The sequence below is a fragment of the Mauremys mutica genome, chromosome 4, assembly GCF_020497125.1.
Source record: "Mauremys mutica isolate MM-2020 ecotype Southern chromosome 4, ASM2049712v1, whole genome shotgun sequence".
Lineage (NCBI taxonomy): Eukaryota > Metazoa > Chordata > Testudines > Geoemydidae > Mauremys > Mauremys mutica.
In genome coordinates, this window is record NC_059075.1 from 67847808 (window position 1) to 67862276 (window position 14469).

General features: G+C 49.4%; 1 protein-coding gene across 1 annotated transcript in view; it reads right to left on the reverse strand.

Moving 5' to 3' along the window:
- Nucleotides 1-3434: 3434 nt before the first annotated feature.
- Nucleotides 3435-14469, reverse strand: part of GALNT16 (polypeptide N-acetylgalactosaminyltransferase 16) — a 120140-nt gene continuing 109105 nt past the window's right edge. The window contains exon 15 of the mRNA XM_045016088.1: nucleotides 3435-4810. Coding sequence (XP_044872023.1) covers nucleotides 4673-4810 — 138 coding nt within the window. The 3' untranslated portion in view covers nucleotides 3435-4672. The remainder of the gene's footprint in view (nucleotides 4811-14469) is intronic.

Sequence of the window (14469 nt, forward strand, 5' to 3'; positions counted from 1 at the left end):
GGGGTTTCCCAGAAAACAAAGGGATACTAGTTAGAAACAGAAAGTGAAACTGGCTGTTCTATTTGTAAAAAGCAAACAGCATAAGAAAAATCTACTAGATTTTTAATGTTTCCCCTATTTTGATAACCTCGTATGTAGCACAGACAGATTGTTCTCTATGTACGGATTTGTATCCTGATGCTATTTCTTTAGGAGACATTTGGTCTCCTGGATGAAGAAGAAAAAGGCTCAGCTCTGCTAACTCCTTCACAACTTGGGATACACAAGTATTCCCAGTGCCAGGCCTTTCCGCACCATATTCAGTTAAGTAAAAGAAAAACTGGAGGCGTTTATGGGCACACTTTGTCTGTCTGGCAGTGAAGGGGTTAGGAATGGCAGATTCTGGTGATCAGAGCCCCTTTGTGCCAATAGCAGAGGGGTGAATTCTTGGATGAAAATGGAAAGGGTTGGGGTGTGAGTCACCAAACACTCGGAGTGTATGCATCCCCATTCAGAAGTGAGAGAGAGCACAAGGAAGTGCCCTAGTGTGAGCACTAATGGAATGGGGAGTAAGTTCAGAAAAGGGAAGGTGGGTGGGTGAGTACTAACTCTTTGGAGAAAAAGTTGGTTTTCTCGGCTGGGATGAGCTAATGAAAGAAGAGCAGAAAAATCCTCAAACCTTTTAGCTGCCTGTCTTTGAGAGAGGGTGAAGGTTAGTAAAGGGAGAGCTATTACCCCAGGCTGTATTCACATGGGCAGCACATGCACGCACATGTTGCGATTTCACTGTGCTCCTTTGGCATAACCTACAGTTAGAACACAGTAATTACCCAGGGGGTTGAGCTCTCTCTGTGTTAGTGCATCCCAGCCGAGGAAAGGCAGATGGAAGCGATACGGGTTCCTCCAACTTCTCCCTCCCAACATTGCTTGGCCTGTCATCACAGAATACACCAACACACATAGGCGGCAGGTTTGTATAATTTTTGGTGGGGCCCAAAATGGCGGTGCCCCCCTGCTCCCGCCCTGTAAGCTGATATAAAATGAAGCTACAACGCGTCAGTGCCACAAGATTACAAGGGTCAATTAAAAGTGGAAAGTCAGAAGCAGCACTTGCCTACTTCAATATACAGTATTACATTTTGTTGCACCTGTTGTGATGAAGTGGGAATGTTCTTAATATTTTCTCTGAATACTGTGTGGGTGCCTCAGTTTCCCCTGCAAGATGCCAACTGAAGGTGTTGGGGACAAAGAGATCAGGTGGCCTCCTTGTCTGGAAGAGACACAGAGGCCAGAGGAGGGAGTGTCAGTTTGGAGCTGGCTGGGGAAATGGGGAGAGACCCAGAACTTGGTTCTGGGCTCCCCACCCCCCAAGATGGACCTGACAGAAGGGTTCTGTTTTCTGTACCAACAAGCTCTGTTTAAACAGTGTTCCCGTCATCTAATAAACCTTCTGTTTTACTGTCTGGCTGAGAGTCACATCCGACTGCGGAGTTGGGGTGCAGGGACCTCTGGTTGCCCCAGGACCCGCCTGGGCAGACTCGCTGTGGAAAGTGCATGATGTGGAAAGGCAAGCTGAATGCTCTGAGGTCAGACCCAGGAAGGTGTAAGCTTCTTGCCCTGGAGACAGTATGCTCCGAGAGAGGAGGCTCCCCCGGAGTCCTGACTGGCTTTGTATGGAGTTGTTCCAAAGCATCACAGCATCCCCTTCCACACCATGCACTTCCCAGAAGTCCGCACAGGCACTGACACTGCCTCCTCCGGCCTTTGTCTCTTTTCCAGGCATTAGGAGGCCACCCGATCTCTCTGTTCTCCAACACCTTCAGTTGGCACCTTGCAGGAGAGTGGCCCAGGCCATCAGTTACCAGGAGACAGGGTTTCAGACATTCTCTGTGCAGACAGCATCACACTGTCCCTCTAGGGCTCTACAACAATCACACCCCCTTATCCCACCATCTAGATCCTTGAGAAATGCAGAGAGGAAACTGAGGCACACACACAGTATTCAGAGAAAACATTAAGAACATTCCCACTTTGTAACACCTGTATACGACTAGTCATATACTTTAAAGGGGTGTAAAATAGTCAAGTATCATGCTAAACAAAATGATACTCCAAACTGACCACCAAATTTAAGTTGCATGTTTTTCACCTCAGGTGAGGGTTTTGGGGTGGGGCTGGGGATGAAGGGTTCACAGTGCAGGAGCGTGCTCGGTGCTGGGGGTGCAGGCTTTGGGGTGGGGCAGGGCTGAGGATGAGGAACTTGGGGTGCAGACAGGCTGCCCCAGGACTAGGGCCAGAGAGGACTCCCCATCACCACCACTGGCAGCATCAAGCTCCAGGGGAGGGACCCCTCCTCTCCCCCTCTGCCCCCCAGAGCACACTCACTCTGCACCACAGTCACTGCACATGCTCCTAGGGCCCCTCTCAGGTCCAGAAACCTCACTCACCTCCCCTATGATGGGTACTGGGTGGTGGGGGGGGGTTGCCATCACAGGTGGCCTTCCATGTTGCTGCCCCTCACCATAACTTCACTGTGGATGGGGCTGCCCCTTGCCCAGCATGGGGCAGAAGTGGGGTTTGCAGGGTGGTGGCTATGGGGCGGGGGAGCAGGGTGTCATAAAATTCACCCAAGCCCCAGCTGCTCAGGTCTAGGAAGCCTCCCTCTCCCATCCCTCCTGTGGCAGGTGGGTTGGTGGGTGCTGGGGGAGGGGGCATTGCCATCACATGTGGCTTCCTGCCTCCCCTGTGCAGCCTGCTGCCCCTCACCATAGCTTCACTGGGGGACGGTGGGAGGGGATGGCATGGGGCTGCCCCTTCCCCAGCGCTGGGCAGGAGTGGGGGCTGGGGCTGGGGCAGGGGGGGAATCATAGGGTCAAACACTCACGGAAGCCCCAGCAGCTGCTAAGGTGAGTGATGTCCGTCTCCTGGCCGGAAGTCCCCTTCGTGTCTCCTCCAGGTAGGGGCAGGGGAGGGGAGGGCTGCCAAGCACAGCCCTCTGATTCCCGCCGCAGCTGAGATTTAAAGGGCTCTGGGCTCTCCGCCGCTGCGGGCAGCCCAGAGCCTTTTATTTCCCGTCCGCAGCTGGGATTTAAAGGGCGCTGGGCTCCCCGCCGCTGCGGGCAACCCAGAGCCCTCTGACTCCCGGCCGCGGTTGAGATTTAAAGGGCGCTGGGCTCCCCGCGGTTGCAGGCAACCCAGAGCCCTCTGATTCCCGGCTGCGGCTGGGATTTAAAGGGCGCTGGGCTCCCCGCCGCTGCGGGCAACCCAGAGCCTTTTAATTCCCGGCCGCGGTTGAGATTTAAAGGGCGCTGGGCTCCCCGCCGCTGCGGGCAACCCAGAGCCTTTTAATTCCCGGCCGCGGCTGGGATTTAAAGGGGCGAAACCTAGCTCCAAATATTGGTGGAGCAGAGCCCCTGACTGTGAATATTCCTGGGGCTTTAGCCCCAGGAGCCCATATAAGTTGGCGCCCATGCCAACACACACAGTCAGTGCAGTGCCATGGAATGCCTTTAGGGTGGGGCTTAACAGACATTTCCTAGCAGTTGTAGCATCAGATCTATCAGTCTCAGAGTAACCTCCAGCAACCTCCTATATCCCAGAGTTTAGCCAGTCATTTTCTGAATGTCAGGTCAACTCATAGCAGAATAACACTGAGGGGAGGAAGGACATACACAGGCTAGAGCCTGGCTATTTCATCAGTTCCCTGGGTGTAGGGTACAAGAGCAGGGGCTGTAATACAGATACTGGCATTTCATAATAAGCTTGCATCCTGTCCTAGGACTCAGTCATATGAAGCACACCAATCTGACTGGTTAACGAGAGCTGGGTTTGGATTACCACCTACTGCAATGGTATTGGCCTCTCTAAGATCTCACCACAGAAGCCTTTCTGACCCTCATGGCTATTTGCCATAGGAAATGGGAAGCTGTACAAAGAATCTCTGGAAGGAATGACTTTGACATGATCCAGTGGAACACTGCACAATTACAAAGCTTCCCCCATTGCCCCCATATCCATTTCCCCTCCTCTGTCCATTCCCCATCCATTTTACAAATTATGTGTACAATGGCAGTGCCTGCAGACCAACCACGAATGATGCCCTCATGTGCTAGGCCCTGTCCCAACACAGTTCCTGCCCCTAAGATCCACTGCCCATCTCCCAACCCAGGCATTAGTCATGTTGCATTTCCCACAAAGCAACCTCATTGCAGCAGTTCGAGACAACACACAAAAATAACACAAGATGTTACAGAGGAAAGCCAGTGCAGCCCAGGAGCCACCAAGAGGTTGTAGAAGCGTTGTCAAGAGCACTGGTTACATGGAATTCACAGGACTGAAGATCATAAATTTCAATGCAAAGAAAGGAGAGAACTGTTAGTCAGTACTCGTCGCTCTGAGCTCTATTTGGCTGTTGGGCTGTGCCCTCTCCAACCTCTGATTGCTGTCGTATGAGGATGTCAGTTACAGCGGAGAAGAAACAGATGGATCAATTTCCGTGCCACTTCTTATCCCCCCTCCCCTGACTTCTTTCTTAAAAGTTCAAAAGCAGTGAATGTTCAGCTGAAATGGTGACTTGCTGATGATCACAATCGAAACATTAGGGTTAGAAATAATAAACCTTTACTCCCCACCCTAACCCCTTCCATTCCCAAAGTCCCATGCAAAAAGAAACAGAGAGGTTTCCAGGCTACCATCATGTGGCTTGTAGCAGCTCCCACTGTTGGCCGGGTATATCCGATTGGCATGGGTTGGTCATCACCCTGCTGGACTGGTTTTCCAGGCAGAGGCCGCTGACAAAATGCTGAATGAAACTGCCTTTCATCTTCCATTTCTGGGAGAAGGAGTGGGAAGAAGGGAGGAGAGAGAAGAAACAATGTAGTGAGATGAAAGGCTCCACGTACTTCCACCATGGAGGGAGCCCCTCCCAGCTTGAAACAGGAGGCAAGGTTTGGAACAGGTGAAACCCAATTGTCAGGGGGACATAGTGGAAATTCAGGAAATTGGAATTCTGGTTTGGGGTGACATTTCCAAAATCTGGGATCCTCTGTATTTTCCATATTAATCAGGGTTTGGCTGATAGGAGTTCCCCTGGACTTATAGGGCCAGGTTTTTATAGGTATTTAGGAGCCTAACGATGCACATAGGCACTTAGTGGGATTTTCAAGAAAATCTAAGCAGGTTATGTGTGTAACTTCCTTATCTGCATCTTTAGGCACCTGCTGGCCCACAGAGAATCCCTCTGCCTCAGGGTGCAGACCAAATCCTGCTCACGCTTAGCTTAGTGTAAACCTGGGCTGCTCTGAGATTACAATGGTGTAACACAGCAGAATCTGGCACAAATAATAATTACAATGGCATAAAACATACTATATACAACCAACTATGATATTAGAAAGCCAAAGTGGCATTAAAAGGGGGCTGGATGCAACCTGGCCCTACATCTGAATACTTTGTTTTGCAGAGGAGTGTTCTATCACTGTTTAGTGCCATGGGGAAGGACAGGCCCAGGCAGAGGGAGCGAGGGCAGGAATTCCACACCCTCAGAACCACCTCTGCAAACGGCCCTTCACCTGCTGAGCCAAGGCGGGATGGGGAAAGCTGAAAGGTGAATGGAGTTCGAACAATGCACAATGCCATCAAGCAGCAGCTCAAGGAGGAAGTCTCAGATATAGCCAAGTCCCTTCTCCATTAAGGGCTTTAAAAGCCAATGGAGCTGCCTTAAAATCAAACTGCCAGTTGAAAGTAAGAGCCTTTCTTTCCTCTGTCTAATGTCTGCAGACAATTCACAAATCTAGCTCTCCAGTCCTAGTCAGGCCCATCCATCCCATCCCATCCCACCCCACATCTCCTCTGGAGTATTTTGTCAGCTTGAATTTAACATGGGAGAAGCCAGATTCCTTATCTTCTCTCCCAAACTCTGTCCACTTCCACAGCCTCTGTCACTGTTGCAACACCACCACCCTCCGACTCCAGCCTATGACCTGGGGTATTTTTGGCTGCTCCCTTTCACTTGCCCCATGCATCTAGGTTAAGTCCAAATCATGTTGCTTCCTCCTCCTTGGTACTGCTAAGACCCCTCTGTGACGGGTTGCATCACAGGAACCCCCTTGGGAGCTGCCAACCAATGTGCCAAGACTACTTCTATCCCTGTTTTCCCTGCCAGCTCAGGACTCCAGCACCCTGTCTTGCCAAGCCAGACACTCTTGTCTACTTCAACAAAGACCCAGAGTCTGAATTACCTGCCCCAAAGCTGCAGGTTTACCTGAAAACAGCTCACAGAAGCATGCTTGTCTTTAGCACCCAGATGCCCAACTCCCAATGGGGTCTAAACCCAAATAAATCTGTTTTACCCTGTATAGAGCTTATACAGGGCAAACTCATAAATTGTTCGCCCCCTATAACACTGATAGAGAGAGATGCACAGCTGTTTGCTCCCCCAGGTATTAATACATACTCTGAGTTAACTAATAAGCAAAAAGTGATTTTATTGAATACAGAAAGTAGGATTTAAGTGGTTCCAGGAAGTAACAGACAGAACAAAGTAACTTACTAAGCAAAATAAAATAAAATGCGCAAATCTATGTCTAATCAAACTAGATACAGATAGGATCCTCACCAGTTCCAGAATGCTCCCTTTTACAGGCTAATCTCCTTTTAGCCTGGGTCTAGCAATTGCACACACACCCTGTAGTTACTGTCCTTTGTTCCAGTTTCCTTTAAGTATCCTGGGTGCGGGGGTGGAGAGGCTCCTTCTTTAGCCAGCTCTAGACAACATGGAGGGGTCTCCCAGGGATTTAAATAGACTCTCTCTTGTGGGTGGAGACAACCCTCCTCACCCTGTGTAGAATACAGTCACCAAATGGAGATTTGGAATCACATGGGCAAGTCACCTGGCCAGGCATGACTCAGGACTTGCAGGGAGCAGCCACTACCCACATGCTACCTTGAATGTCCTCAGGTAGACTTCTTATGTGGATTGGAGTTTTCCAAGCTCTTTTGTCTATTAAATGCTTCCTGATTGAGCACATTCCTCTCCCAAGGAGTGACCAAATGTTTTAACTAAGGCTACTTAGAAATCAAGCAATTATACAGCCGCTGTTCATAACTTTGAGCACACAAATGGTGCCTACATACAACTAGGATGAACATTACCTTTACATAGATATGTTACATGGCATATGCAGCAAAACCCTATTCCAGTTATATCATACATACATTTATGAGCACCCCCACCCCATAAAGCCTTATGGAGTACACTGTCACACCCTCATTTTCTTTCCATCCACACAGCTAAATCTCTGGTCCAGGCCTTCATTATATCTCATCTTAGTTACAGCAACATCTCTGTCTCTGCCCTCCCCAAAGCTTACTTTGCCTTTCTCCACTCCATATAAAATGCCACAGCAAGTCATCATCTCCTTGCCCATTGATTTGATCATGTCACTGCCCTCTTTAAAGCCCCTCACTGGCTCCTCACCCACTAGCACATCAAATTCAAACTTTTTATCACCACCTAGAAAGCTCTTTATAACTCTGCCTCTCCCTACTTATCCAAGCTGATCTCACTTCAAGCTGCCCAACACTCCTCCACTCTGCCAACATTTCCACCCTGACTGCCATAGGTGATGACGTCCCCTTTGCCATGGGTGCTTGACCCCCATCCCTGCCCCCTCTCCACCCCTTCCATGAGGCCCCGCTCCTTCCCTGCCCCCATTCCAACCTCTTCCCTAAAGTCCCCAGCTCAACTCTGCCCCTCCCTGCCCCTATTACAACTCCTTCTCCAGATCCCCACCCTGGCCCTGAATGCACCATGTTCCCATTCCTCCCTCCCTCCCCGAGCACGTTAATGCCGCCAAACAGTTGTTTGGCAGCAGCCGGGCAGGAAGTGCTGGGAGGTAGGTGGAGGATCGGGAGAAGGTGGGGTGGGGGGTGAGGGGAGCTTGGCAGCAGAGCACCCACTAATTTTTCCCCATGGTGCTCCAGCCCCAGAGCACCCACGGAGTCGGCACCTCTGCAGACTGCCTCGTTGTCAGCCTCTCAATAAATACCTCTAAGTCTGCTGCCATGCTGCCTGCTACGCATGGAGCAACGTCCCTGGGCTCCTCCGCAAGGCCTCCACCCACAAAGAATTCTCTTAGTGGCCCACTGTGGTTGTGATGCTTACAGTGAAAGGACAAAGTCTGTGTTGTTTCCCCTTAGCCCCAGTCTCTCATTACTTGCCTCTTTGCTTAAACGGTGAGTTCTTCAGGACAGGGGCTGCACCTTCCTGTCTGGCTGGAAAGTGCCTAACATGTAGTGGTCGCTACCATAAATAAATAATAGTAATAACATGGGTTTGAGATCTCCACCAGGATTCTCTGCCATTCATTTACTCAGAGATGGCTGATTTCAGCAGCTACACTGGATGGAGCACTCCAGACTGTAGGGATTTTCCTGTCTCCCTCTTCTCAGTCAAGCAGATGGCCCAGTTAGGACACAAGGTTTGAGTGCTCAGTAAGCTGACAGCCTGGGGATATGAAGAGGATGTTTGGCCTGACTGCCTGATTGATGTGAGAAAAGGGGGACAGCCCATCAGGCTGGCTTGAAAGGTCTGGAGCAATTGCAGACATGCCATATGCAGGGAATAAATATCCCTAGAGGAACTGTCAGACTTGCCTCCCCTTTTAGATTAATGTTAGAACTCTATATGCCTTGTCATTCATGGGTAACTGACCCAGTGAACAGTTTAGGTTGCCACATATTGCAGGTATTTGACTCCCAGCCACATTCAGTGAAAATCCAATGGTTAAAGTTTATATCAACTCGCTAACACAGCACTTCATTACGGCACTATTTATAATTCCTGCTGCAGCAGTGTCCGGGTGCTCCTCATTGTCCTCTTGATTATCTATACGCTGGTTATTATTCTCGCATGACAGAGCAATTGTGCAATGTAGGGTCTTCTCCGCTCAGTCCACTTAGTCCTGAAATGGCCTGGAGGTGATTTTACAAATATTAACCCTCAGCTTGCCACTGTTATCAGCTCTGACTAAGGGGGCTCCTGCTGGGGGACTGATCAGGGAGGGTGCTAGGAGGAGGGCCAGAAATATGGTGGGGGTGGAATTATAACCTTTCCTGAAGCGCAAGATGGAGCTTACAGTGCCATCAACACCTGCTGCCTCCTAGAACCCAAAATCCAGGTTCCAGGTTAGACTGGCTATCACCTGGCAGAGGCCCACTGAGTGGGAGGAAGGGGAGGAAGTAAACCGCAGAGCAGCAGACACCGTCATGAAGGACTGGGAGAAGGGCACACCCGCTCCTGGGAATCCCCAAGAGCACATACTGTGTCTTCCCTCATTTCGGTAATACTTCTGCATGTGAAGGCCTTCTCTCCACCTTGCATCTGCCCTGTGGATGCCTTTCCTCAGGGCCGGCTCTAGACCCCAGCACGCCAAGCGCGTGCTTGGGGCGGCGTCCCGCGGGAGGGCGGCAGGTAGCTCCGGTGGACCTCCCACAGGCATGCCTGCGGAGGGTCTGCTGGTCCTGCGGCTCCGGTGGAGCATCCGCAGGCACGCCTGCGGGAGGTCCACCAGAGCCGTGGGACCGGCGACCGCCAGAGCGCCCCCCGCAGCGTGCCGCCGTGCTTGGGGCAGCAAAATTGCTAGAGCCGCCTCTGCTCCTGAATACTGAGGGGAGGAGGAGGGCATAACAACTCCAGGCCTGGATGGGGGAAAATTAATGAGATCAAAACCACTGCTTTCACCTAAGGAGAAGAACCAACAACTTCAGCTTGTACGGTCAACACACAAACTGCTACCTGCATAAAATTCCTACAGCCAAATCCCAAGCTTGTACTTCCTCCCCCACAACCCACCTACCACTTTCTACTGCACTGTGAGATTCAGGATGACTCTGAAACAGCTGCTGGGCTTTCAGGTTGTGCAATTAACTGAGAAGTTCATTTGTTTGGTGTAGTTCATTAGCAGGAGGAAATGTGTGGTGCTGAACACTCCCTGCTTGTCCTCCTGCTGCTGCTGTTGCTGCAGGCCATTCCTGGAGACTGAGCGGCTGGCACCTGCTCAGTGCACAGAGGCTCACAGATCAGTGGGTCTCTAATCTGGAGAAATCACATGACACAGAATCTCCCATTGGGGCCAGGTTTCTCCTGGGGAGAAAAGGAAGGGAAATGTCCCTTGCTAATTGCCATGGTCACAGATTTCTAATATTCAAGGCCTGTTAAACTGCAGCCTTCTCCTTCACAGCAGCGATTCCTAATACAGACCGCCCCCCGTGGCATGCCGCCCCAAGCACACGCTTGGCGCGCTGGGGTCTGGAGCCAGCCCTGTTCAGGAGGAAGCAGGAAAGTGGCTAGAGGCTCACTAGGCTTCACTCCAGGGCCCACAAGAGTTACAAGAACAATCACAGGCTGTGGAGCTAGAGTGGGCTGCCCAGTGGCCTGATTGCTTTTTGGCTGAGCCAAACCTGAATGGCACTGCCACCCCCTGCAACAGGTCACAATGCCACTCACTCAAATTTGGCTCGGCCTCCCCTCCCTCTGATGGAGGGGTAGCTGGGCCAAACCTGAGTGGTGCAATGCCACTCTTTCAGATGTGGAGGGTGTATTTTTAGGGGCTCATGGACCTCAGGGGTTAGGCTGCTGGTAGGGAAAGAGGGAGTCTGAGAGGGGAAGAAGAGGGCCACGCACAGAGACAAATCTATGCCCCTGGCACACTTTAAATGGTGCTTCACAGACCCTGAGAATAACCTTGAGTTGGGGCAGCACAGCTGGGCGTGATATCTCAGATAGACAGATGAGTAAAGGTACAGGGAAAGGGTGGAAACTGAGTGTTTGGGGGGAATCACAAAAACCTTCACAGGAAACTACCTGCAGTCATGCAGCCTCAGGCTGTGATCTTCCCAACTCTCAGCCACCATGCACCATTGGCCTCGCTAGCACTTGGATGGGAGCCTGTGAGGAACACCTAGGTATTGTGGGAAGTGATACTGATGATTCAGTAGAAGGCACACTTCCCTATGCTGGGTTAAAATGCAGTGAAACAAACCACTGGCTGGATACTTTGTGCCAGCTCAAGATTTTAGGTTACCAGTTCTGAAATGACTCCTTGGGCTTGCCAAGTGTTCACAAGTTTTGGCCTGAATCTCTCTGTACCTCTGCCTCTCTTTCCCGTCAAAAGGAGATAATACAGATTACCCACTGGAACTGGTTGGATAACAAGTAATGATTTTCACAAAAATTTTGTCTCTTTTTCCCATCAAAAAGTCATCAAAATTTTGAAACTGTCCAACTAGCCCTACTGTGCACTAAAGTGCTTTGCAATATATGAATGAAAGTGCTGTAAGTGCCAAATATCATTACTTTTTGCAGCGTTGTTGTAGCTAAGTAGGTCCCCCCAGGATATTAGAGACACAAGGTGGGTGAGGTAATATCTTTTATTAGACCCACTTCTGTTGTTCAGAGAGACAAGCTTTTGAGCCACACAGAGTTCAGAAGCTTGCCTCTTTCACCAACAGAAGTGGGTCTAATAAAAGATATTACCTCACCCACCTTGTCTCGCAAATATTATTACTATAATCTTGAAGGAAAAGCCATTCAGTCCTTCCACTCTGATAGTGTAAAATATAGCCCAAGGTATAAGAGTACTGTAATATTTCAGTGTGAGCACAAGTTGGTTTTTAACTTCTATCAGTCCAAATAATTTTACAGGCAATCATGGGTCTTAGCGGGTCTAGAATTTTTGCAAGTGATTAAAAATAGCTCAGTAAACCTAGGAAGCTACTGGCAGCAGCCAAGAAGTAAGAGTAGAAGAGCAAGGTGTTGTATATTAGGGGTATGTTTACACTAGGACGGCAGCACAGGTGTTGACCTAGTAGTGTCTACACTGGAGCTTAGGTCAGCTTGACTTCAGCTCTTCGGGGACTGAATTGTTCACATCCCTGAGTGACATAGCTAGGTTAACTTAAGGTGTAGATCAGACATAGGACTGAGGTACACTGGGTGAAGCTGATAATTGGAACTGCAGGGTGTTATGAGCCACAGGTCTCAAACCTGGGCCTGTAAGGTTCATGGAAGCAGCCATGCTCCAACCATCCACCTGGCAGCAGCTTACCTGAGACCCAGGAAGCCCAGTCCCTACTTAAGCCAGCAGCAAGACCAGGAAGCTGTCTGAACAACTGGGCTCCCCTCTGCTCTGTGAGTCTTGTACTAGTCACTCCTGTTACCTACCCCTGCTCCTGTTCCCCTGGCTTGGATTTCCTGGCATCTGACTTGTGGCTCCTGACCTCCAGTTTGTCTCCTGCTTCTGACCTCCCAGTGTCCTGACTTGGCTGACTCTAAACTCCTATCTTATGACTGAGCTCTGGCTCTGACTACTAGGCATGGCTGCCCGCGCCCCGGCTCTGACACAGAGGGTACTGCAGGTCATGATTGAGGTGCATTTGCAGAGCTGCGGGGAGCCTAGGACTGGAATCACAGGAGATGTTTCACAGAAGATTGTGTGTAAACAGAGGTGTTTGATAGGAAAGCTTGTATGGCAGTTGGTGCACTAGGCCAGAATCTAACAAGTGCGGTCACTCTCCCTGTGAGCGCTGAAATTCACAAAACTGAAACAAAGAGGAAATCAGAGCTGAGAAAATCTCATTTCTCCTGAAAATTGCTTTCAAGCTGTGGTATACTGAAAGGAACATTTTACCTGGCTATTACTGTCAAGATACTGACTCAAGCACTTACAAAACTGTAAAGTTTTCTCTGAGTTTTGATTGTCTGCACATAGTTCCATTTGTCTGTATCTCAGATAATATGCATCACTGAGCAGCAAGCTGGAAAAAAGGCAGGCAGCTATGACTTCAGATTTGGTCGTCCCACAAAAAACCCGACTGTCCTAATCTTCAGGCTGGGGTCTCATTCTCTCAGGTAAATTACAATGAAATACTTCTGTCTAATGGGATTTCTCTGCATTGACTTTGTTCTGTCTTGGAATATTATGCCAGGATTTCTCAATTCTATTCTCTTGTTTTTAGTGTCTGACTCTCACTTGGTCTTATATTTGTCCTCACTTTATTACAAATTAAAATGCCACACCCACCACCAGTCTGAGAGACTATGCAATAATTTATCTGACATTCAAGTAGAAATGCTAACATCTAAATATTATTATGGATAATGTCCATCTGGTTTGAAATCTAATTCTGATCATACAGAATAGCACTTGGCTAGCTCTCCACTAGTGCTGCCAGCTACCAGCTGTTCCTGTTGAGTGATCATGGTTTTGCCAAATATATTTTGTTCCTGGTCCCCTTTAGCCCATTACAGAATAGCGTGATGGGGCTGGAATGCTTCTAGACTTGGGTCATTCTCTGATCTCTCCATCAAGTGCTTTTCTGCATATATGTACATGGACTTATTCTGACTCAGTACTTTGTTACAAAGATTACTTTGATGTGGCTCACAAATTAAACTGCTGCTTGCCTTTCTGGCAAAAACAACAGTATTTGAATGACCTGACTGGCCTACAGCTTGCAAGTCTTTATTCTCTTTCTGAACATCAAATCAAACTGTCTTTCAGTAACAGAGCAAGGCTCCCAGTGTTGTGACACAGTCTACTCTGGCTTGGCTACTGAACGAAACAGTTGCTCACCTTTCTGTTCTGCCTTTCTGCAGCTGCCAGAGTACTTGGCACTGCCAAAGCTCCATCTGCACCTTGACCACAGGCTCCTCAGTGCACACTCTCTGTCCCAAACTTCAGGTTCCCCTCCCCCATTCAAAACAAGCTTCTGCCACCTCTGCCTGCTTCTCTAGCCCAGCAGGGCCAGCGTCCTGTGTGTGCCAGAGAGGCATGCGGGCTCCTCTAGCCAGAAGTGAAAAATCAATGCACACTAACACATGTGGATTTATTGCACCATTGGAGTGATTTACAGAGCATTGATGTGACAGTTTTATAGTGGTCTCATTACAAAGATGCGCACACTAAAAATTTGGAGCCAGCCTACTAAGGATGTGAGTCATTGTTTTCCATTACCTTATGTGGATGAGCTGGACTCAAATCAAGGACTTGACCTAGCAGATGATTTTGCTGACAGTCTGTCAACAAGGATTTTTGTTTAAATGCTTCAAATAATTAGAGATGGGGGTGAACCAAAGCTCAAGTTCCAAACACTCCTGAACTTTGTGGGGATGGGATGGGATACATGGGCCTGAATCCAACCCTGGATCTGGATTTTGAATCTGGGCCCATCTCTATATAATGGGCTAATGGTAAACCCTAGATCCAAACAGCTCTGAACGTTTGGGATTCAAATTCCAAATCAGGATTCTTGCAGCTGGCGCTCTCTCTACTAGCAGTGTTCAAGCTGGCTGCATGTCCTGGACTGACAAAGGGTATTGTGTAACCACACCCATACGTCTGGCAACCACTGCTATTAATATTGATGTTGATCTTTAACTAGAAGGGGTCCTCCCTTCCCCACACCCTCTCTCCCCTTCCCCCTGCTCCC